General features: G+C 44.9%; 1 protein-coding gene across 1 annotated transcript; it reads right to left on the bottom strand.

Annotated features, from left to right (window-relative positions):
- Nucleotides 1–7,757: 7,757 nt before the first annotated feature.
- On the bottom strand, nt 7,758–15,422 carry CALHM6 (calcium homeostasis modulator family member 6). Its single transcript, XM_030554234.1, has 2 exons — nt 14,826–15,422; nt 7,758–8,883 (listed from the first exon to the last, which is right to left on the bottom strand). Exons 1-2 carry the CDS (start codon nt 15,354–15,356, stop codon nt 8,464–8,466), a joined length of 951 nt encoding a protein of 316 aa, XP_030410094.1. The 5' UTR covers nt 15,357–15,422; the 3' UTR covers nt 7,758–8,463.
- Between the last annotated feature and the right edge of the window lie 9,987 nt (nt 15,423–25,409).

Raw genomic sequence — 25,409 nt, 5'->3', positions numbered from 1 at the left:
GAAGCATGTGCATGGGACGGCCCATGAAAAGGGGCGGCATGTCTTCGGTGGCAATTTGGCGGCGGGTCCGTCAGTCCCTCTCTTCTTTTGTAGTGATAATCAGAATGGCCCATTTCAAACAGTGGACAAGAAGGCGTGAGTAACAGTAGGGGGAAAATTAGCCTGGGCAAATAGTGTTTTTTGTGCAATGACCCATCCACTCTCATCCTGATGATCACTACAAAAGTTTTTTTTCCCCTTGCTGATAATAGCCCACCTTAATTGATTAGTCTTGTTAGAGTTGGTATGGCAACATGCATTTTTTCATGTTCTCTGTGTATATATCTTCCTACTGTATTTTCCACTTCATGTATCCCATGAAGTGGGTTTTAGCCCACAAAAGCTTATGCCCAAATAAATTTGTTAGTCTCTAAGGTGCCACAAGTACTCCTTGTTCTTTTTGCAGATCCAGACTAACATGGCTACTGCTCTGAAACCTGTCACCATGCTATGGATAAATTGGTTTGTCATTAAGTACTTTATGTGGTTTTTCATTCTAAGCTAACAGATAACAGTTGTTTCCTTTACTCTGTAATTCCATAGCCCCCTCCTGCATTTTATAAACCAAATGCCAACAGTGGGGGTGGAACTATACCTTTTACTGGTTTGAGAATAGACTCAATAATCTAGAAGACTATGGGTGTTGTGTGTTTAATGGGCCCACTAGGATGGGCATGTGGATGGGGTGGAGATTAAAGAAAATCTAGGCATGGCTCAACACCTAAACAAAACTTTGCCTCCATTTTTAATGAGGCTAACGAAGTACTATGGGAGAGTGGCAGGATGCCTACTGACAATAGGATATGAAGGTAGAAATTACCACATCTGAGTGGAAGTCAAATGCAAAAGCTTAATGGGACTAAATCAGGGGGGAATTCTTCATCCAAGAATATTAAAGGAATTGGTGGATGAAACTGCAAGCCCAATAGCAAGACTTTTTAATGAATCTGTAAACTCAGGGGTCATATTCTATGACTGGAGAATTGCTAATATAGTTCCCATTTTTAAGAAAGGGAAAAAACATGATCCAGGAAACCACAGGCCTGTTAGTTTGACCTCAGTTGTATGCAGGGCCACCCAGTGGATTCAGGAGGCCTGGGGCAAAGCAATTTCCGGGGGCCCCTTCCATAAAAAAAAGTTGCAATACTATATTTTTTACATTTCCAAATACATGATACTAACCACTGAAATACATTCAAAAATTAAATTTTAATACTTTAAAAATACATGAAATACATTATTTAAAACCATTAAATGCTTTCATGGTATGTATACGTTTGCATTTACATAATGGGCTGTCGCTCAGTGATGATGATGGTTGGTGTCAATGGGCTGTCGCTGCCGGGGGGTGGTGCTGCTGTTGTCCAGTGCTCGGTGGGGAGCTGGGCTCTGGATCAAGGGGTGCCCGGTTCACAGGGCTGGCTCAGAGCTGGGGGTGAGGGGGGTGTCTGGCTCAGAGGGGCTGGGCTCAGAGCAGGATGTCAGGGTTGTGGGGGGGGAGGTCAGGGGGTGTCTGGCTCAGAGGGGCTGGACTCGGAGTTGGGGATCAGGGCTGTAGGGGGGAGGTCAGGGGGGTGTCTGGCTCAGAGGGACTGGACCTGCAGCGGGGGATCACAGGAGTGTCCGGCTCAGAGGGGCTTACCATGCTTCTTACTCCCACCTCCCCCTTCTCCTGGAGCCTCAGCGCACCGCAGGAGGAGCTCAGGCCCCAGCAGAACCATGCCACTTTAGCTCTGTCCAGGGCCACCTGGGAACGGAGCACTGAGGCGCCGGGGAATGGGGGAAGGCGGACGCGGGCGGGAGCCTCCAAAATTCTCGTGGGGGCCCCTGCGGGGCTTGGGGCAAATTGCCCTACTTGCTCCCCCGCCCGTGGGTAGCCCTGATTGTATGGAAGGTCTTGGAAAACATTTTTGAAATAGAAAGTAAAGGACATAGAGGTTAATGATAACTGGGCTAAAATACAACATGGTTTTACAAAAGGTAGATTGTGCTAGACGAGCCTGATCTCCCTCTTTGAGAAGGTAACTGATTTTGTAGACAAAGGAAATGCAGAAGATCTAATCTATATGGATTTTAGTAAGGCATTTGATACATTTACACATGGGAATTATTAGCTATATTGGAGAGGATGAAGATTTAATAGGAGAATTGAAAGGTGGATATGGAATTGGTTAAAAGGGCGATTACAATGGGTCATACTGAAAGGTGAACTCTCAATCTGGAGATAGGTTTCTAGTGGCTTTCCTCAGGTATTGGTCTTGGGACCAATCTTATTTAACATTTTTATTACTGACCTTGGCACAAAAAGTGAGAGTATACTAAGAAAATGTGCGTATGACACAAAGTTCGATAGTCTTGCCAATAACGAGGAGGACTGGAATATCATACAAGAAGATCTGGACGACTTTGTAAACTGGAGTAATAGAAATGGGATGAAATTTAATAGTGCAAAGTGCAAGGTCATGCATTTTAGGGACAAAACCCAAGAATTTTTACTATAAGCTGGGGAACGTCTCAGTTGGAAGTGACAAAGAAAGAGAAAGACCTGGGTGTATTGGCTGATCACAGGATGACTATGACCTGCCAATGTGATGTGGCTATGAAAAAGGCTAATGCAGTCCTAGGATGTGTCAGGCAAGGTACTTCCAGTAGAGAGAAGGAAATGTTAGTACCATTATACAAAGGCACTGGTGAGATCTCATCTGGCATACTGTGTGCAATTCTAGTCTGCCATGTTTAAGAAAGATTAATTCAAACTGGAGCTGGTGTTGAGAAGGGCTACTAGTATGAGCCAAGGAATGGAAAAGCTACCCTATGAAAGAAGCATCAAAGAGCTTGGCTTATTTAGCCTAGCTAAAAGAAGGCTGAGGGGGGATATGATTGCTCGCTGCAAATTCATCTGAGGGATAAATACCAGGGAGGGAGAGGAGTTATTTAAGTTAAGCACCAATGTGGACACAAGAACAATGGATATAAACTGGCCATCAACAAGTTTAGGCTTGAAATTAGATGAAGGTTTCTAACCATTAGAGGAGTGAAGTTCTGGAACAGCCTTCCAAGGAGAGTAATGGGGGTAAGCAATCTAACTGGCTTCAAGAGAACTTGATAAGTTTATGGAGGGGATGGTATGATGTGACTGCCTACAATGGCATGTCACTGATTAGTGAGTACTAGCAGCAAATATCTCCAACAGATGGTGATTGGACACTAGACAAGGAGAGCTCTGAGTTACTACAGAGAATTCTCTCCCAGGTGTCCAGCTGGTGGGTCTTGCCCACATGTTCTGGGTCTAACTGATCACCATATTTGGGGTTGGGAAGGAATTTTCCCTCAGATCAGATTGGCAGAGATCCTGGGGATTTTCTGCCTTCTTCTGCAGCATGGGGCACAGGTTATTTCAGGTTTAAACTAGGTTCTCTGTAATTTGAAGTCTTTAAACCATGAGTTGAGGACTTAAGTTACTCAGCCAGAGGTTAGAAGTCTATTACAGGAGTGGATGAGTGAGGTTTTGTGGTCTGCAATGTGCAGGAGATCAGACGAGATGACCATGCTGCTCTCTTCTGACCTTAAAATCAATGGGTCTATGAGTGATTCTATTATATACTCCATAAGTAAAATCTGGCCCCATTTAAGTCGATGTGAGTTTTCCCACTGACTTCGGTGGGGCCAGGATTTCACCCTCTTGCACGGTGGAACCATCTATAATAGAATTACTCTTGTTAGTAGTTAATGAGCAAATTAACTCATATGTGACAGAGAAAGGTAGGGCATTTTTAACTGAATGACATTTACTGGGTATCACAAACTAAAGGCACAATGAAAATACACTGTCTTGTTACTGTGCTGGTCTTTACCTGCTGGGAAGACCAAAACCCTAAGCAGAGTACTGAATCCGGGGGGAACATGCATTTTTGACTTCTCAACACAAAAAATCACTGATTTGAGTTTTTATTTATATTTTTATAGTTTCACTGTTTACAATAAGAATATAGTCTTCCAGGCCAGGCATCTCCAGTCAGTTAAACTAGGATCTTCTTTTCTGGTTTCTTTTTAAAGTGACTAAAAAAGAAGTTCTATGGAGTTCAATATTTATTGTGTCTTAATGGTTTCCATGTTAAATGTGCCCAGTTTACAAGTAAAAAAAATGGAGCAGGGGGAAGAGGATGGAGAGGCAACCTAGTAAATTCAACCTGGGATCTCAAAGTCAAACTGGGCTTTTCTGGCTCATGCACAGTCACTAGAAATGCAGTTCTGGAGAACTTGGGTACCAATTCTGTTGATGATTAGGCAGAACCAGATTCCCAAAGCTAACAGGAGTAAAGAGCAGCAAAATCTTTTCTGTCACACAAGTAAGCAGATCTGATCCTCAATACGCACTTAGGCCATGGCTACACTTACAGTTTTGCAGCGCTGGTAGTTACAGCTGTGTTCGTACAGCTGTGTAGGGCCAGTGCTGCAGTGTGGCCACACTGACAGCTACCAGCGCTGCAGTGTGGCCACATTTGCAGCACTTGCAGCGCTGTTGGGAGTGGTGCATTGTGGGCAGCTATCCCACAGAGCACCTCGTCCCATTTTGGCGCTGTGGCTTGTGGGAAGGGGAAGGAAGTGTGCAGGTCTTTCCGCTTCCTGTTCCAACGCCCCGTGGTGCTTTGCTACACATTCCGAGCATTTTGGTGGCATTGTGAGTCTGCAGCGCGATTTCTGAGATTTCTGTTACAAATGGAGCCTGAGCTGCTGAGGATCTTGCTGATGAATGTTGCCAGCACATCACGCATGGCAGTAGAGCTATTCCTTCAGCTGCAAAGTGACAGTGAGGAGTCAGACGATGATATTGAAACACCTGACGCTCAAGACACTCAATTGCTTGTGGCAGTAACAGACGTGCTCAGCACCGTGGAACGGCGCCTTTGGGCTCGGGAAACCAGCACTGAGTGGTGGGATCACATCGTCCTGCAAGCCTGGGATGACGAGCAGTGGCTGCAGAACTTTCGGATGAGAAAAGCCACTTTCATGGGACTGTGTGCTGAGCTCGCCCCTACTCTGCGGCGCAGGGACACGAGATTGAGAGCTGCCTTGCCAGTGGAGAAGCGGGTGGCTATTGCAATCTGGAAGCTGGCAACTCCAGACAGCTACCGATTGGTGGCGAACCAATTTGGAGTGGGAAAGTCCACCGTTGGAATGGTGCTGATGCAAGTTTGCACAGCCATTAATCGCACCCTGCTAAGAAGGACTGTGACTCTGGGGAACGTGCAGGACATTGTGGATGGCTTTTCAGAAATGGGTTTCCCTAACTGTGGAGGGGCAATAGATGGGACGCATATTCCTATTCTGTCACCACCCCACCTGGCATCAGAGTATGTTAATCGCAAAGGGTATTTCTCCGTAGTTCTGCAAGCGCTTGTGGATCACCATGGGCTTTTCACTGACATTTACTCAGGATGGCCTGGAAAGGTGCATGATGCACACATATTTCGGAACAGTGCCCTGTTCAGGAGGCTGAGGGCCGGGACTTTTTTCCCAGACTGCAAGATCACAGTAGGGGACGTCGAAATGCCCACTATGATCCTTGGAGACCCCGCTTACCTCTTAATGCCATGGCTCATGAAACCATATACAGGGAAGCTTGACAGGAGCAAGGACCAGTTCAACTACAGGCTGAGCCGTTGCAGAATGACTGTGGAGTGTGCTTTTGGCCGTTTGAAAGCCCGCTGGAGGTGTCTTTATGGGAAGCTAGATTTGGGGGAAAGCAGCATCTCTGCTATTATATCCACGTACTGTACACTCCATAATATTTGTGAAGGGAAGGCTGAAAGATTCAGTGAGGAATGGACCTCCGAGGTTCGACGCCTAGAGGATGAATTTGCACAGCCAGAGAGCAGGGCTACTAGAGCGGCCCAGGAAAGGCCTTCAAGGATTAGGGATGCCTTAAGGGAGCAATTTGATGCTGAGAGCCAACAGTAATGTTTGGTGCCTTTGCTGTGCTCCTTTCTACCTTGGGGTACAATATTTACCACTTCCTGCAATAATAAAACGTATTGTAAAAGCCATAAAATCCTTTATTCCAAGTACAGTACATAAAAGGCCAGGGGGGTTAGGGTGGTGGACTGTACATTCAGAGGTTTGAATATGTCCTGTTTGGATTATTGTTCAATGTCTGCTGCACTTCAGGATTACTATGCTGCAGTGCAATGGGGGTGGAGTGCACAGGGTAAGAATTGTAGTTATCAGCGGGAGATAGACATACAGGTGTTGAGAGGTAGGCAGCAGTGTGCATACCCAGAGGCAGAAACATAGGTGCCCAGGGAACTTTTACTGCAAAAATTTTGGCATCAAGTGAGTTTAGGCCTCTACAGGGTTCAGTGGGAGTTTTGTGCATCATGGTGGTTTCAAGACTGGGGCTTAGGTGCCTAAAATGGACTCAGGCACCTAACTCATTTTGTGCATTCAGACCTTAGAGATCGATCTTTGGGCAGCATGATACTAGCAGTGGAGCAACTTAGTAGACTATGTTGCAATCTCTGATCAACTCAGACTGTTGTAAAGTAGAACTGAAGTTACCACAAAGGAAGTTTTTAGTTTCACTACTATGGTGCAGTTCTGCTTGTACACAAATAGTAACACTCGCATATTTCAGTCCAGCCAACCAAACTTTGGGCCAAACTTTAGAGCAGTGGTTCTTAACCTTTACTACAGCCTGGTTCTCAAAATATGTTCTCACACCCCTTAAACCTAGATATATTTTTGTTTGTATATTACAGTAATTGTTAAAAAATGTATAATGTTAATACATACATAGGTTTGATGAAACAAAGTAGTTGTACTTACATGCCTGTGCTTAATCTGTGTTTTCGATGATTTACCTTCTGAAAAAATCTGGCATGTCTCACACTCTTAGAAAGGGAATCTCATATCTCCCCCCCACCCCCGAGGTGAGTGCAGTCCAGGTTAAGAACCACTGATTTAGAGTTATTACTTACTGAATGTTCACAACCTAATTGGAACTACATATTATTTGAAGGGATGACCCTTTCCTAGATAGCTTGTAGACTAAAGACAGACACAGACACAGGTTAGTCCACCGCTTGCTTGAAGTTATCCTTCAAGAGGTATTTTCATGTCACTTCATTAATAAACTAGGTTATATACTCAGATTCATGCTCAGTATTTTCCTGACTTTCTTTGGTCTCCTACAAGGACATAAGAACGGCCATACTAGATCAGACTAATGGTCCATCTAGCCCAGAATCCAGTCTTCCCACAGTGGCCAATGCAAGGGCTTTCAGAGAGAATGAACAGAACAGACAATCATCAAGTTTATAGTTTTGGCCTTCACAACATTCCATGGCAGTAAGTTCCACAGGTTGACTGTGTGTTGTGTGAAGTAGTACTTCCTTATATTTGTTTAAAACCCACTGCCGATTAATTTCATTGGGTGACCCATGGCTTTTGTGCTATTTGAAGGGGTAAATAACACTTCCTTATTCACTCTCTCCATGCCAGACATGATTTTATAGACCTCTGTCATATCTATCCTCAATAGTCTCTTTTCTAAGCTGAAAAGTCCTAGTCTTTTTAATATCTCCTCATATGGAAGCTGTTCCATACCCTTAGTAAGTTTTGTTGTCCTTCTCTGTACCTCTTCCAATTCTAATATATCTTTTCTGAGATGAGGCCATGAGAACTGCATGCATGAGCGTACCATGGATTTACACAGTAGCATTATGATATTTTCTGTCTTATTATCTATTGCTTTCCTAATGGCTCCTAACATTCTGTTAACTTATTTTGACTATTGCTGCACATTAACGGCTTGTGTGACCCTCCGTTTCAGCGTTAATAGCAAGCTTCTCAATTGTGATTCATCAGAATGCACCAGCTCATTGATACAAAGACACACTCAACATTCCCTCTTTCTCTGCACACTTGTGGGGAACTTCCTTATGGCTCAAAGCCTAGAAAACTACTTCTTAATTTAAAAAATATATAGTATTATTGTTTTTGATGGGCAAGCAATGACAAGGGTAAAACTTTGGTCTTGCGACTCTAATTGCCAAATGTTCTGAGCGGGCAGACTAGCTAATATATATTTCTAGTAAGTGCTTTGTAATACTTCAAAACAGCACATACACTTGTCTTTGATATTGGGATTTAAGCTATTTAATATCATAACTTGAAAGAGTCAAAGGGATAAAAATATTGTAAAACCACCACCCAGAAATATGTAGTTTACTAAAGGCACGTAAGTAAAAGTAAGAAAATCCATTAAAAATAATGCTGCAAACTTTATGGGTCATCTTCTCCTGAAGACTCTGCACATAGGTCCCATTGATGTCAACAAGAGATCAGTGCATAGAACGAGACCCTTTTTATATGGCCAGAATTACATAACTGTCCATGCTACAAAATTAGAATTTCTTTGTTTCATTATAATGTCCCCATTTCATTAAAATCAGTGCCATCCACAAATCCTAGAGCAGGAGAAAGCACATCTTCTGCAGTAGATCTGATGCTGGTGCCTCTGTTTGCACTAATATATTTGTGTATCATGCTGTAATACTGTCCTTTAGTATTGAAGGCATACAAGGATGAGATCTGCTGCCAGTCTTTGTTGCTGGGTGTCTGAAATGGTTCTGGCTCAGTGAACTCAAAGAAGCACTTCAGGTTCCTTTCTGCCAGCTTGGTTGCATGCTCCTTGGCCTTCCTCTCAAAAACCTCCCGTTCCTTTTCCAAGTAGATTTTCCAGAACCTCAGCTGAAGAAAACTGACTGGAGAACGACAGCGGTTGATGCATGTGACAGTCAGTACTAAAGCCATGATGCTTGCTACCAGTATGCAGCCTAGCACCTGGGGGAACATACAGATGGATCAATGAAGGTTGCAAATGTTTAGGAGCATCAAAAGTTCTTGGATAAGAATATGCAGTTTAACATTGTTTTAGACAGGGGATCAATAAGCGGTCACTGCTGGAAAAGCCCATCACACTGTGCTGTCTGTGGACAATGGGTACCCCACGTATGTGAACAATCCCAGCAAAGTGTGCTAAACTTCAAGGGCCTGGGATGAGATTTTGGGGTTGGAAGAGAATAATTCATCCTGACTGTGGGTGGGTTCAGGTTTCTAGCCAACATTCTGTTGGAAATGGCTATAAATGCTGACTGGGGATACGTTAATAGTGTCCACTCTCATATAAGACCTCCTACAGATTAAGTCTTACAAATAAAAAAGCCAATGTATTTTTATAATATTTAAAGTTGACCATCAAAGAAAAAATGGGTTTGTATCCCTTTTTGCTTTTTAGTTAGCTATAAAGACCTGATTAAAAATAATAATAATAATAAATAATAAGAGTCTAATCTTTTTTGTTTGGTTTATTATTTGTTTTTTTTACCGTAGAAATATCAGGAATAGCTGATCTTATCTCCCCTGGTTTTGACAGGTTTTTTGCATGACTCACAGATATGGATTGGTACCTTTCCCATCCCAGTTCCTTACTTGAAGGAACAGTGTGCTAACTCTTTGACCAATTTGTCAACTCTTTTCTCTGACACGTTTGAATTAAACAGGTGCTGATAAAAAACAAAGGATGTTAAACTAACTGATTAAAAATCTCTTCCCATCTCAACTAATTAGATTTCAGTTACCTGGTTTCCCTGATTTCACAAATCTAGTTCTCTAGTCAACCACAGGCCACATCTTCACTAGGGAAAATAAGGTGTGTTCTTAACTTGAGTCAGTTCATTCAAGGTTAAATCCTAGTGAAGACAAGGCAGTCTTTAGTTTTCACACAAGTTGCCTCTGGGGGAACTGAGGGTATGGCTACACTGGAGAGTTGCAGCGCTGGTGGTGGGTTTACAGCGCTGCAACTTACTCACCATCCACACTTGCAAGGCACATACAGCGCTGCATCTCCCTGGCTGCAGCGCTGGCTGTACTCCTGCTCTGCCTGGGGTATAACGATTGCAGCGCTGGTGATGCAGCGCTGCTCCACCAGTGTGGCCACCAAAAGCACTGTAATTGGCCTCCAGAGTATTCAGAGGTATCCCAGAATGCCTGTTCAGCCACTCTGCTCATCACTTCACACTCTACTGCCCTGGCCTCAGGTGACCCGCCCTTTAAATTCCCCGGAATTTTAAAAATCCCCTTCCTATTTGCTCAGCCAGGTGTGGAGTGCAATCAGAATCTTTGCAGGTTACCATGCCTCCACGCGCCAAACGAGCCTCAGCATGGAGCAATGGCAAGTTGCTGGACCTCATCAGTGTTTGGGGGGAGGAAGCTGTGCAGTCACAGCTGTGCTCCAGCCGTAGGAATTACGATACCTATGGGCAGATCTCATGCTGGAAAGGGGCCATGCTGGAAAGGGGCCATGACCGGGACGCGGTGCAGTGCAGGGTTAAAGTGAAGGAGCTGCGGAGTGCCTATTGAAAAGCCTGTGAGGGAAACCACCACTCCAGTGCTGCCCCCACGACCTGCCGTTTTTACAAAGAGCTGGACGTGATACTTGGGGGTGACCCCACTGCCAATCTGACAACAATGATGGACACCTCAGAGCGGGGGGAGAGAGGGGGGGGACAGGAGGAGAAGGAGGAGGAGGGGTAGGAAACCAAGAGTGAGGGTACTGGGGTGGAGGGAGACACCCCGGAGTCCCAGGAGGCATGCAGCCCAGGAGCTCTTCTCGAGCCAGGAGGAAGGCAGCCAGTCTCAGCAACTGGTACTTGGTGAAGGACAAGCAGAGGAGCGGGTTCCCAATAAGTGGCTTCTATTTTCAGGATAGAAATGTTTCAGGAGAGGAGGGGGGTGGTTAGGGCTGCATGCATGCATGCCTAGATGTGGAATAGTCCATTGATGTGGTCTATCACATCGCGGTAATCGGCCTCGGTACTCTCTTCAAAAGTTTCAGCCAGAGCGTTGGCAATGCGCTTGCGCAAGTTTATAGGGAGAGCCACTGTGGTCCTTGTCCCAGTCGGGCTAACGCGTCCGCGCCACTGGGCCGTGAGGGGTGGGGGGACCATTGATGCACACAGGCAAGCTGAGTAGGGGCCAAGGCGGAATCCGCATTGCTGTAGAAGACCCTCCTGCTCTTCCCAGGTGACCAGCAGCAGCGAGATATGTTCCAGGATTAACTCCTGTGGAAAATGTTGGGAGACTGTTCAGTGTAGATGCCCCCTGAGCAGTTTGCTTTCCCCAATGCACAGAAACCCCTTCACATCCCTGAAGCAATCAGTCTCCCTTACTCACCATTTCGTGGCTCCTGCGGGTTATGTGCGCTCTGTTTGGTATGGGAAAAGTATGCTAAAGTGAAGACTGTAAACTCCTTCACTGTGTGGGAATAACTTTCTGGGTGAGATTATAAACAATGCAGCCCCTGTTAACTGTTGCAATTTTTGCCTTTCAAAAAGTGTCCTTGACTAGTTGACTGCCCGTATCATCCACTGCTCAGAGGCTACAAAACCTCAGGAAGAAGCCGTGAAAAAGCAAAGAAGACATGCTGAAAGCAGTTATGGATCACTCTGCCAGAGAGAGTAAAAAACTGCAGGACTGGAGGGAAAGGGAAAGCAGGATCCGCCAGAGAAACACAGCGGCTAAGAAGAAAAGCACAAAACAGCTGATAAGCATCCTGGCGCGCCAAGCGGACTCTATCCAGCCACTCGCAGCCATGCAGGCAGAGCACTACCGTGCCGGCATCCCCCCGTCCCAAAGCTCTTTCCCTTGTGCCCCAATGTCAGCTCCAAACCCCCTTCCCCAGCATCCAGGTTCTTACCACCACCAGCTGCCCCCAACACCTGTACGTTCACCAACCAGCCCTGAGAACTACGACCCTTACCCTCTGCACTCAACTCCCATCACCATGCAGTATAGGCATCCTGAAGTGCAGCAATCATTGCACAGCACTCCAGACAGGACATATTCACACCTGTGACTGTACAGTTCACCACCCCATACCCCTGCCCTTTTAGTTGTGTGTCTGTCAAGAAAGTTATTTTCTTTTCAATAAATAAATTCTTGGCTTTGAAAACAGTATTTATTATTGCAGAAAGTGAAAGATACCGTAGCCCAGGAAAGAAACATGCACTGCAAATCATTTCAGGAAAAACATTCCTACTAACAATAGTAACCACTGCACTTCACTCCCGTGCAAGGCACCAAACACTACTGTTGGTTTTCAGCCTCAAACTCCTCCCTCAAGGCATCCCTAATCCTTGTAGCCCCGTGCAGGGCCTCTCTAGTAGCCCTGCTCTCTGGCTGTGCAAATTCAGCCTCCAGGCATTGAACCTCGGAGATCCATTCCTGACTGAATGTTTCACCCTTCCCTTCACAAATATTATGGAGGGTACAGCACGCGGATATAACCGCAGGGATGCTGCTTTCCCCAAAGTCTAGCTTCCCATACAGAGATTGCCAGCGCCCTTTTAAACAGCCAAAAGCACACTCCACAGTCATTCTGCACCAGCTCAGCCTGTAGTTGAACCAGTCCTTGCTCCTGTCTAGTTCCCTGAATACGGTTTCATGAGCCCAGGCATTATTAACGGATAAGCGGGGTCTCCAAGGATCACAATGGGCATTTCAACGTCCCCTACTGTAATCTTCCTGTCTGGGAAAAAAGTCCCGGCCTGCATCTTCCTGAACAGGCCACTGTTCCGAAAGATGTGTGCATCATGCACCTTTCCAGGCCAGCCTGTGTTAATGTCAATGAAATGCCCACGGTGATCCACAAGCGCCTGGAGAACCATAGAGAAATACCCCTTCCGATTAATGTACTCGGATGCTAGGTGGGTTGGTGCCAGAATAGGAATATGCGTCCCATCTATCGCCCCTCCACAGTTAGGGAAACCCATTTGTGCAAAGCCATCCAGAATGTCCTGCACGTTCCCCAGAGTCACGGTTCTTCTCAGCAGAATGCAATTAATGGCCCTGAAAACTTGCATCAACACGATTCCAATGGTCAATTTTCCCACTCCAAACTGGTTGGGGACCGATCGGTAGCTGTCTGGCGTTGCCAGCTTCCAGACTGCAATAGCTACCCACTTCTCCACTGGCAGGGCAGCTCTCAATCTTGTGTCCTTGCGCCGCAGGATGGGGGCGAGCTCAGCACACAGTGCCATGAAAGTGGCTTTTCTCATCCGAAAGTTCTGCAGCCACTGCTCGTCATCCCAGACTTCCATGACAATGTGATCCCACCACTCAGTGCTTGTTTCCCGAACCCAAAAATGGCGTTCCACGGTGCTGAGCATTTCCGTGAATGCCACAAGCAAGTTAGTGTCACACGCATCAGGTGACTCGATATCGTCGGACTCCTCACTGTCACTTTGGAGCTGAAGGAACAGCTCAACTGCCAAACGGGATGTGCTGGCGACACTCGTCAGCAAAGTCTTCAGCAGTTCGGGCTCCATTTCCCACAGAAATCACGCTGCACAGAAACTGTTGGGAGAGTCACAATGGCGCCAAACATGGACGGAAAAACAGTGACTGTTGGGATGTGAAGCGATGCATCACGGGGCGTTGGGACAGGAAGCGGAATGACCTGCACCCTTCTGTCCCCTTCCCACAACCCACGGCACCAAAATGGGATGAGGTGCTCTGTAGGATAGCTGTCCATAATGCACCACTCCCAACAGTGCTGCAAATGCTGCAAATGTGGCCACACTGGAGCGCTGGTAGCTGTCAGTGTGGCCACACTGCAGCGCTTTCCCTACACAGCTGTACGAAGACAGCTGTAACTCCCAGCGCTGTACAGCTGTAAGTGTAGCCATACTCTGAGTAATTAACTTGAGCTGCTTACTCATGCAAAAACTACAAACTGCCATGTCTTCACTGGGATTTTGCTTCTAGTTAGCAAACTCCAGTTAAGGATACACCCTGTTTTCTTATTGAAGTCAAAGTCTTATAATCTTCTAATGAAAAGAGGAGATGATCAAACCTGGATTACTAATGGAAGAAAACAGGAGAAATTAAAACAAGAACAAACAAAAAAGTCCCCAAACTTTGTAGGCCTCTTTTTTCATCATAAAGAAGGGGAAGGGGGAAACAAACACATTCTTCCTTTTCAGCTCTCCACAGTCAATAGCTACTTTGCTTTCAGCGAAACAAAAATTAAATCCTATTTCTGGAATATGAGTGTGAAATTGACTGTGATTTCAAACTTGGGGGCCCCACAGTCAGACCCTCAATACATTCTTTTTCAAATGCTAATTCTCTGCTGTAATGAAAGATTTTAAATAAACACCAGCTGCCTCTTATGCATAGGAACTGAACTTAAAAGGGTTCATGATTTAAAGAGAGGCAAAGAAGTGGAAAAAGAGAAGAGAAATTCAAAATACATCTCTTTTGAAATGGGTACAAAAATCTACAGATGGGAAAGCCCAATTATGTGACATCCAGTCAAGTTCCCTGCCCATGCAGGCTTATTCTCAACTTGCCTCAAAGGAAAAGGCATGGACATCGTTATGAAGCAATCTCCTCAGATTTACAGCAGGCCAAAATGGTAGAAAGCAATACAGACTGCAGTGGGAGATGCAACTAACAACATATTACCTTTCTTTTAGCCAGTTTAGAATATTTTGCTAACTACATAAGTGCAAAAATTTATTTTTCATATCATAGTCTTGAGGCTGCATCCCAAGGCCATCAGATCAGCATAAGTAAGCTGAGGTGGCACCTGTAGGGACAGCACCTACTTTAACTGACCAACTTATGTTGCCTCTCCATCTCTTCGGAAATCACTCTGCGTCCATTGCACCTCCATGGGGCAAAAGCCAATAGGATCAATCAAAGGATGGAAGAGACCGTACCTGGGACTGAGCCCGAAGGCTCACAAATGTCTGTGCCTCTTGGGAGAGAGTCCCACCACAGGGTATTCTGGCCACCTGCTCATGGCACTGGGTCCCTCTGCCTTGGCACAAGTGCCTCTGCAACAGGCTGCTCCCACTTGCTGCGCACTCATAGAAGTTGGCTCCAAGAAGGGCCACAGCAATCCAGGTGAGCGGGGCCACAGCAGCGCTCACCGTCACCAGCCACAGCACCCTAAAGTAGCGCCAGCAGCGCCTCCTATGGATGCAGCAGCAACACTTGCCTGGGGCACAGCAGCCAGTGAACAGCCGCCAGGTCCTGACGTTCAGCAGGTAGCCAAGAAGGAAGAGGATCAGGGCAGGCACCAGCAGGAAGACAGAGCCGTAGAGCGTGTTCCAGGAGTTGCAGGGGCATTGGAACACCACGACTGAGAAGAGACGCTCGCTGCCCGCGGTCAGCAGGGACACGGCGCTGTAACTGAGCACCTTCCGGTGACTGAGGTAGAAATCCAACACAGTGCGAAACTTCTCCATCTCCTGCCCCGCTGCTGCCTGGTGCCCTTGCCTTTGAGGGGGATGAAATCTCACTTGATTATGTGTACAAAAGGAAGAGGATGTGAGGTCTCTAGTTCCCACAACTCTCACAAACAGACAGAAAGGTTTCACTTTCTCCCGGTCTAGTGAAGGTGGCGCAATGTAGGAGAAAACATCTGAAAATACCCACTGAGCATTTTCTCTGCATTTTTGAACTTACAGGAAACAGCAGGCAGATAGCACACGAAACCCACACTGCTATTGTTATTTTTCCCACGCCACCATCATTGCTTCTTTAAATCTTACATATACTTTCCCCAGAATGCCTGAGTCTCACAATGGCTGATCAATTTGGTTGTGACTGATAAGTAGAGGAGGCTAAAATTTCCCCTCCCAAAATTGGATGTTTTTAGGAAGGTTTTTGTCAAAAATTCAAATGTCAAGGAAAAAGGAAATAATATAGAAACAAAAATATCATGAAGTATTTTTTGTATTGTTTGACTAACTCTAGTTATAGAATACTTTGATCTGGCCTCTGGCTAGATGGAGCCAAACTATATCATAAACAGGCTCACTATATGCTTTAGATCATGCCGAGATCTAAACTGAGGTGTTGCCCCTTTTGGCCCGGGTGTCAAAGTTCACAGCCCTGGTAATATTCCAGTTGAGAGGAGAAATTGGGGATAGGCAATTATTTCTTTGATGCAATTTTGTGTATTATTTGCAAAGGATGTCCACAGTCCTGTGTCTCTGAATGCAGAAAGAATCAATAACAAAAGGAGCATTTTTTTTAGCTTTCAGCTCCAAGCCTCTTTAGTAAACATCAGACCCAAAAAGTCTCTCTCCAGCTTTTCCAGGGTTATACCTTATGCTCACAGGACATTGCTTGGCTTTCTTGCTTTACTCTGCATCACTCTTTGTTCTTTGTGTGTGTGTGTGTGTGTGTTCTGCTTTTTTACCCACCCGTCTCACACACAATACTCAGTAAAACCCCCTCTCAGCCCAAACTCTTTGGTGCGCCCACAACCCTCTTTTGTCTTAGTTCCTGGTTAAGTCATCTGACAATTATGATAAATGAAGGGTGTGTTTACACTCAGACTCAAAGCAGTTTGTGTTCGATACAGTCACCAGTAACTCTCAGCATAACAGAGGCCTACACTAAATGTATAACTGGGTTGGAGGACCCAGTTACAACATGGTTATTGTCTGATATGATTGAAGTTCAGTTGGCTTGCACTGCAGGCTGGATCTCTTGTATGTCTCAGAAATGTGCCAAAGCTTTAGCAAGCTTGGTTTGGACATTTAAGTCCACAGATCCTTATATGTATTGTAGATGGCCTTAAAATATATTTTTTATTAAAAAAACAAAAACCAACAAAACAATGGTTAGAATTTAGATCCTGATTTAGCCATCACTTATTAATAGGGCTGCCAACTTTCTACTCGCACAAAAACAAACACCCTTGCCCCACCCCTCATCTGAGGCCCCGCCTCTTATCTGAGGCCGTGCCACCCACTCACATCATCCCCTCTCCCTCTGTCGCTCGCTCTCCCCACCCTCACTCACTCAGTCACTCATTTTTACTAGGTTGGTTCAGAGGGCTGGGGTGCGGGAGGGGAGTGAGGGCTCTATTTGGGGGTGCGGGTTCCAGGGTGGGGTCAGAAATGAGGGGTTCAGGGTGCAGGAGGGAGCTTCAGACTGGGGCACGTGGTTGGGATGTGTGCGTGGGGGGAGGGCTCTGGCTGGGGGTGCAGACTCTCCAGTGGGGCTGGTAATGAGCTGTTTGCGGGTGGGAGGAGGATCAGGGCTGGGACAGGCAGTTGAGATGTGGTGGGGGGAGTGAGGGCTCTGGGTAGGGGTGTGGACTCTGGAGTGGGGCTGGGGATGAGGGGTTTGGCATGTAGGAGGGTGCGCCAGGCTGGAACTGAGGGGTTCAGAAGGTGGGAGGTGGAATCAGTGCTGGGGAAGCCCCAACCCTGGTAGGGGGTCAAGGGTGCAGGGTCCAGGTGGCACTTAGCTCAAGCATCTCCTAGAAGCAGCCGGCACATCCTCCCTCCGGCTCCTACGTGGATGCATGGCCAAGCGGCTCTGCGCGCTGCTCCATCCACAGGCGCCACCCCCGTAGCTCCCATTAGCCACAGTTTCCGGCCAATGGGAGCTGTGGGGGTAGTGCTTGAGGTGCAAGCAACTTGCGAAGCCTCCTGGCTGCCCCTATGCATAGGAGCCGGAGTTGGGACATGCTGGCTGCTTCCTGGGAGCTGCACAGCGTGGAGGCTAGCAAGGAGCCTGCCTTAGCCCTTCCGTGTGGCACCACCAACCAGACAGTCAACGGCCCGGTCAGAAATGCTGACCGGAGCTGCCAGGATCCCTTTCAACTGAATGTTCCTGGTCACCCTACTTAGTAACAAGCGTTGATGTCTTCCACTAGGATTAGTTGTGATTGCCTTATTACTACTCACAGGAGTGAGCTGTGTGCACAGCAGTAATATTTTTGCAGAATTGGACTTGTAGTTTGGCCCGGGGCTGGTTTTAGCATGTCATAATCTGGTTTCATAATAATCACGTTTAACAGTGTGGTTACTGTACCACAAGTGCTCTGAATTTTGCATAGCCTGCTGGGTTTGTCGCAAATTTCTGCTTCTCTCCTCAGACTGAGTCAGAGAGTTTCTGTATTTTGTTCTCTGCCCTCTGTTCTTGTCTCCTCGTCTCCTCCTATTAAAAGAGCAGACAGCGGCCTCTGATGGAGGAAGCTGAGCAACCCTTGTTTTGGGGAGGGTGAAGAGGGGAGGTATTGGTTGGAACAACAAATGGAATAACTAGGGTGACTAGATAGCAAGTGTAAAAAATGAGGACAAGTGGTGGGGGTTAATAGGTACCTATATAAGAAAAAGTCTCCCAAATCAGGATTGGCCCTATAAAATTGGGACATCTGGTCACCCTAGGAATAAGCCCTCAACTATTTTTACTGCTGAGTTACCATTTTAGCCTCCAGGTGGCTCAGGAAGCTGAGCAGAGCAGACACAGCCTGTGCCAGAGCTGCAATCAGCCAATGCAGCAAAAAGCCTGACCCTAGGATTGCTCAAGCCTGTGCTTTCCTCTGAAGCTCCAGCTGCTGTGGTGCTATGTAGTGGGAGACCCATTTTCCAACTTTTCTGCGCCACTAAAGGACTAGGGGGAAGCAGGTCAATCTGGTGGTATGAAGGAAGAAGAGATTTGCAGAGTGGAGGAATAAGGGAGAAATCGGGGGGGGGGGGATCCTTAGATTTTAAGAAGAAGATGATTCCCTTGAAGACATGTTCCTAGGCTCTCACCCCCAAAGAAGCAGTGTTTCCATTTCCCTAGATCATGCCTCAGCCTCTTGACATCCTAAGTATCAAAGGAGCTTTAAAGACAGGAGCTTTAATAGCCCCCTGGCTACATAGTCCTTGTTTTGGATCTTTGCTGCACACTTAGGAGGTCATTGTTACACATTTGGTGTTTAGAAAGGAGAAACATTCTGTGGGTTGTTTGTGTAGTGTAGGAATCGGCAACCTTTCAGAAGTGGTGTGCCGAATCTTCATTTATTCGTTCTAATTTAAGGTTTCAGTCTAATTTAAGGTGCCAGTCATACATTTTCACATTTTTAGAAGATCTCTTTCTATAAGTCTATAATATATAACTAGACTAATGTTGTATGTCAAGTAAATAAGGTTTTTAAAATGTTTAAGAAGCTTCATTTAAAATTAAATTAAAATGCAGAGCCCCCCGGATTGGTGGCCAGGACCTGGGCAGTGTGAGTGCCACTGAAAATCAGCTCACCTGCCGCCTTCAGAACCTATGCCATAGGTTGCCTACCACAGGTGTAGAGGGATGTAACTCTGACTTCCCAGGAAAATACACTTTTGAAACTTAGCATAACATCTTACTATCAAAATTCCTAGCAATGCCACTCACCCTCCCAAGACCCTCATTATATGACATACAGAAGAACCAAGACCTAGTGGTTGCTATGATCATGCCTATCACAACCATTTGCTCATAATTTTAAGATCAAAAGAAGCACTATCTCACATGAATTTGAAGCTCTTTACATCAGCAATGTGACTCCATGTCATTTAGATCCTAAATGCTGGTATTTATGCTGAAGTAATTACTCTCACAGGCCATTTAAAACTTCCCACCCTGTTAGTTCTCTTGGCTGCTGGGTGAGGTGGTCTCACACCTTACGAATGGGCCTGAGGTATTGGTGAGATGATATACAGCAATTTGGATCATCACTGCTCATGCTGCACTTTTTCTGTGACTAATAAAAGTAGGGTTCACTCTACAAGTCCGTTTCAAAAGAAAAAAAAGAGCATAAAATAAAAAACTATAGAATAGTAATGCTAGGACAACAGAAAACATCCCTCTTCATTTAGTTCTCTGAAGGTTAGTCCTTCTTTTCACTGTGGAGCAACTGGGGGTGCCACCTACAGTCTAAATTCATGCTTTGCAGGTTAATTACCTTATTTAAAGTTTATTCCTTTGTTTAACGAAGGTGCCAGAACATTGATTCTGGTTCAATTATTTTTGATTGAGTTTGGGTCTTTGGAATTCTTTAAAACATGAGTAAAAACATCTGTGTGTTTCTGCTCTGGTTCACGTGACTATTAATGTTCTTAGGGAATTGTGCTGTCTGAAAGACGGCAAATACACACTAACAGCGTATGCGGAGCAAGGCCTGCTGATACCATGTTGTTTTGCAATTGCATCCCTAGACATTTATATATCAAAGGTTGTGTACCAATCAATGCTAAATAAACAGTATGATGAACCAAATAGCTGGACTAATAGTACACTGCTACACAGAGGGCTTGGCTACTTTCAAAACTCCAAAGCACTTCAGCGGCAGCATTTTGAAGTGCAAGTGTGGTTGCTGCACCAGCACTGGGAGAGCGCTTTCCCAGTGCTGCACATACTCCACCTCCCCATAAGGATTAGCTTGCAGCGCTGGGAGCCACGCTCCCAGTGATGGGGCACTGTTTACACTGGCACTTTGTAGCGCTGTAACTTGCTGCGCTCAGGGATGTGTTTTTTCACACCCCTGAGCGAGAAAGTTGCAGCGCTGTTAAGCGCCAGTGTAGCCAAGGCCCATGTGACAACATTGACCTAACTTAGAAGTGCCCTTTTTATTGACACTTTAACATCCTCATTGGTAAAATCATGTATCCAAAATCTAGCTCTGTATTTGCATGAATGGAACATGGAAGGCAACAGGATATCAACCTCTGTACAAGGATCAAAATGTATTATGCTGAAACATAAACTCACCACCAACATCATGTCATAATGCTAGGTAACTTCCATGAGCCTGTTCCAAGTGTCAGGCTTTTCAAATCCATGTTCCACATAACAAGCCAAAATAACCAACAAAGCTCTTGGCACTACTGAATACATGAGTAATCTTCTGCCCTTTAGCAGCAAACAGACCTCTTTGGTGATGGTACTGAGATCATACAGACTCCTTACCACATGCAGTTTCAGAAGGCTCTATTTTCTTCCTCATCACCTTTAACATATTGTCTGTGAGGGTGAGATCAAGAGAGAGAGATGGCACAGATTTAGGTGCCATCAATATGCATGAATGGTAGCCAACTATATAACTCTTTCTTCACTGACAGCCTCTCCATCATAAAACCCAAGATGTCTGTGTGCCTGGAAGAAATCAGATTAATGAAAAACAAAGGGATGTTGGTAGAAGTTGCTGATAATGCTAATTTACCAGTAATCCAGGACCGTAATCCACAAATCATTAATGTGGTGCAAAGCCTGTTGGTCCAGTTTTGCCTATTGACTTCAGTAGGATGAGAGACACTAAAACAAAGACAAGCCATAAAAAGGTGAAGCGAAATAAAATGGTGAACAGAAAGCTTAGGAGAATTAAAAACTGGCTTAAGATTTCATGTTGCTCACTGCTAAAAGAGAAATACAAAAGAGACTGGTGAGGAAAATGTATGCTACACATACAAACACATCTTAACTTGGGACTCTCTTACAGAGGTGCTACCCCTCACTTTTAAAACATATCCTGACACCTCTGAATGGTATAGTAAGCTTAGTAAAATATTATTTTTTTTAAAAAGTTAGCTAGAATGTGACTGTGATCGATTCATATTACTCATATGTACATCCTTTATTCAGTGCAATATATATATATATATAAAGATTGTATATGAGCCTAAAGCTAAAACACATAAAGTACCTTCCAGTTATTTTTATTTTTGGATAAGTGTTGCATGCTTAGAAAACAAGCTAGATGGTGCTAGTGCATCACTTTGCAATCTCTGCCATGCTCGGGTGTTGAAACACAACAAAACAAAATGACAGGGAGCTTTAAAAAAGCACCAAAAATATTATGTATACCATTAATTAAAAGACTTTTTACTTCTGAATTTGTTTATTATGAGTTTGGAAGTTATTTTAAAGGATTATTGGCAATGAGCCAGTAACATAATTGGATAGTTCATTGATGATTTATTGACCTTGACAAGAGTTTTCCCCCTATTATTTAGTGCCTTTCCAAGATAAACCTCTCCAAATATCAAAACAGAGACTATCCCAGAGATTGTAGGCATTCCTGCACAACAGTATTAAATAATTTAAATGCGTTCCAAAAAACGAAGAAACGGATAGATCCATCAATCAATCTCTATTAGCCGGGATGGACAGGGATGGTGTCCATAGCCTTTGTTTGCCAGAAACTGGGAACAGGCAATAGGGGATGGATCTTTTGATGATTACCTGTTCTGTTCATTCCCTCTGGGGCACCTGGCATTGGCCACTGTCGGAAGATATAGGGCTAGATGGACCTTTGATCTGACTCTGTATGGCCGTTCTTATGTTAACAAAAAGCAAAGCTAAGTGTTAATGTAACAAAAATAGTTACTTACATGTCATTTTTACTTGTTCATTCCTCTTGACTGGTAACAGGCATCCTTTTATGCAGCTCTAGCCTTAGTTTTACCAACGGTGGTGTATTCATTTTCCTTTCACTTTAGAATTACACACATTAATAGAGCTTGTTGATTTTTTTTCTGTAAAAATTTAAATATAAAATATTTAACTACATGGAGATATACCTATCTCATAGAACTGGAAGGTACCCTGAAAAGTCACTGAGTCCAACCTCCTGCCTTCACTAGCAGGACCAAATACTCATTTTGCCCCAGATCCCTAAGTGGCCCCCAACTCTTGGTTTAGCAGGTCAATGCTCAATCCACTGAGCTATCTCTCCCCCAAATGTGGTTTGGGCAAAGAAATTTAAACTGTCACTTTTTTTTTTTTTTAGTTTTCTCAGGTTTGAAATGTTACAACCCCCTTTCACTCCCCCCATTAAATTGTGAAAAATGTTGAACGAAACAAAACCCAGTTTTTATATTTATTTTTCATGAAGCAAAAATAAAATCAAATTTTGACCTTGTCTAATTTTTAAATGATGTAGGGAAAATCCTGGCTCCATTGAAGCCAATGGCAAAACTTCCAGTGACTTTAGTGGGACTAGGATTTCTCCTTATGTTTGTAGAAATTGTTTAAATAAAACAGGAGCTATTACCACCTTTAAACAAAAAAAGCACAGTTAGGGAAAATGTTCTTGTAGGAATTGCACTCGGTAAAAGGACTGTGTTTTATTTGGGAATAAGATATAATGAATTCTAAAGCCTGGCATGGACAGAAATTTTTAATGGTTAAAATGTAAGTTCATTAGAACTTCTGAATATTTTTCTGCACTCTGGGAATATACATGCCGAAATATATGTTCATTTTTTAATTCAGCAATCAGACACTAGGCTCCGTCTTGGGCCTTGCTCTGCTCCCTCTACGAAGTGACAGCACTAGAAAGCAGCTGGATCTCTGCTGAGGACCTGGCACAGAGTGTGTGCTCAACTTGTTCCTAAGGCCTTGGCTACACTGGCACTTTGCAGCGCTGCAACTTTCTCGCTCAGGAGTGTGAAAAAACACACCCCTGAGCGCAGCAAGTTACAGCGCTGTAAAGCGCCAGTGTAAACAGTGCTGCAGCGCTGGGATTGCGGCTTCCAGAGCTGCAAGCTAATTCCCACGGGGAGGTGGAGTACCTGCAGCGCTAGGAGAGCTCTCTCCCAGTGCTGGCACCACGACCACACTCGCACTTCAAAGTGCTGCTGCGGGAGCGTTCCCACTGCAGCTCTTTGAAGTTGCAAGTGTAGCCATACCCTAAGAAGAAAGGAGTACGACCGACGTGCTGCTGCACTCCAGCAATTCCCAGCTAGCAAGCAGGTCCTCTGGGTCATTCCTGGCTGACTATAGTTCAGAGCAGCCTCAAAAATGGAGAGGTGCAAACAGTGCATCTCTCATCCCCACCCAGGGAAGAATACAGCTGAGGATTGAGGTCCCATATTTGTAGAGGGAACCCCTGACCCAATAGCATATTCTTTACCTGCTGCTGTAAATTGGCTCTGGACCATGCACTGTATTTACATGATAGTTTTGTCGCCCTACTTTGAGGTGTCATTAGCCTTCACGTCTTCTTTTGGGCCTATCACAGGCCTTTCTCAACATCTTCTCACAGACCTTATTCATGCTGGCTATGGCTCTGCTACTGGGATTTAGATTTGTGATCAGTGGTTTAGGAGGCCAGTATGCTAACTTCTGTGTTATGGAGCTGGGGGTGACTGGTGCGTAAAGTAATCCCCTAATAAGAGATACTGTTTCTTCCTTCCTACTCAGGGTTGGCCAATTCCTCGTCATTTACAAGGGCTATTACGCCACAGTCGATGTTAAAGTATAGGTAACTGTCAGCGCAGGGTGGAACCAGAACTCTGAATATCTGGAAGAGTGTTTGAGGGGGCCAGGAATGATGGGAATAACAGTAGCACAGGACTTGCTTCTACTCCCATTGAAGACAATTAGTTTTGCAGTTGACTTTATGGGGAGCAGGATCTCTTCATAGCGAATTCCATCTAACACCCTAGGCTTCTGGGGAGTGTGATGGGGAGAATCAACTGCCCTCCCCCTTAATTCAAGAATAGGGCTAGTTTAAAGCAGCTCTCAACATTTTTCATCTCATGAGCCACTTCTTAAAACAGATGATCCACAAGAGAATCTACTAGCAAACCAATCCAAATTCTACACTTTCCCTGCAGCAGCTAGATAACAGTGTAAAACAGACAAGGTGAAATTCACTACCTTTCAAAGTGATGGGTGAAGCTGCTCTTTCCGGTCACAGGGCTTTGCATGTATTGTTATTGGCTCTCTCCTTATTATCTGCAGTCTCTCCTGCTCTAATCTCCCCAGGTGACACTGCAGTTTGGTTTTGTCCTCTTTGGTATTTGCTATTCCTTCAGCCCAATTTTCACGCCGTCATGATTGAATTTACATTAAAGACAGACATGAAGCATCTGTGAAGGGTGTTGATTAGCGCTATTTTGTTTGTTTGTTTGGCCAGAGAACTTCTGGAAACTCTGTGAGACTTGTTCAGACTTGTACAGCAGCCCACAACAATCAGGAAGCATCACTGTTTGAAGACTGAAAGATATTTCATCACTGTGACAGATACAGTTGCACAGATTTAACACCTTTGGTGTCTAAAAAAAAGCGAATTTCTACAGCAAGTAATATTCATGCAAGGGGAGTATTTATGGTCATGGGATTAACACCACCATTTCAGGGCACTACTTCAGCAGTTTTTTTACAGCTACAAAGAAACATGATCTCAAGACCAAGTTTTCTGGAAAAGCAGAAGGGAGCTCTCTAGTGAAAAAGATTAAAAAAAACAACAACTCATATTTTCACTAAATACGGTAACGGTAGAAGTGGAGAGACCACTCTCGTTGGAGAGTTGGGTGACCAGATAGCAAATGTGAAAAATCAGGACAGGGGGTGGGATGTAATAGGAGTCTATATAAGAAAAAGACCCAAAAATTGGGACTGTCCCTATAAAATCGGGATATCTGGTCACTCTACTGGAGAGAGGGGGAACTGCCATGCTCTGAGTCAGTTCTTGCTGTGCAGCAAGAACTAAGGCTAGACCTTGCATTAGCAGTTGTAAAAGCTGCCCT

The sequence above is a fragment of the Gopherus evgoodei genome, chromosome 3, assembly GCF_007399415.2.
Source record: "Gopherus evgoodei ecotype Sinaloan lineage chromosome 3, rGopEvg1_v1.p, whole genome shotgun sequence".
NCBI classification, from domain to species: Eukaryota; Metazoa; Chordata; order Testudines; family Testudinidae; genus Gopherus; species Gopherus evgoodei.
The sequence above is the reverse complement of the archived record's forward strand: the minus strand, read 5'-3'. Positions and strand labels throughout refer to the sequence as shown.

Coding starts and splice junctions, on each gene's coding strand:
- CALHM6 (XM_030554234.1), bottom strand. CDS start 15,356: ATGGAGAAGTTTCGCACTGTGTTGGATTTCTACCTCAGTCACCGGAAG. Junction 8,884..14,825: donor GCCTTCGGGCTCAGTCCCAG/GTACGGTCTCTT, acceptor ATGTTCCCCCAG/GTGCTAGGCTGCATACTGGT.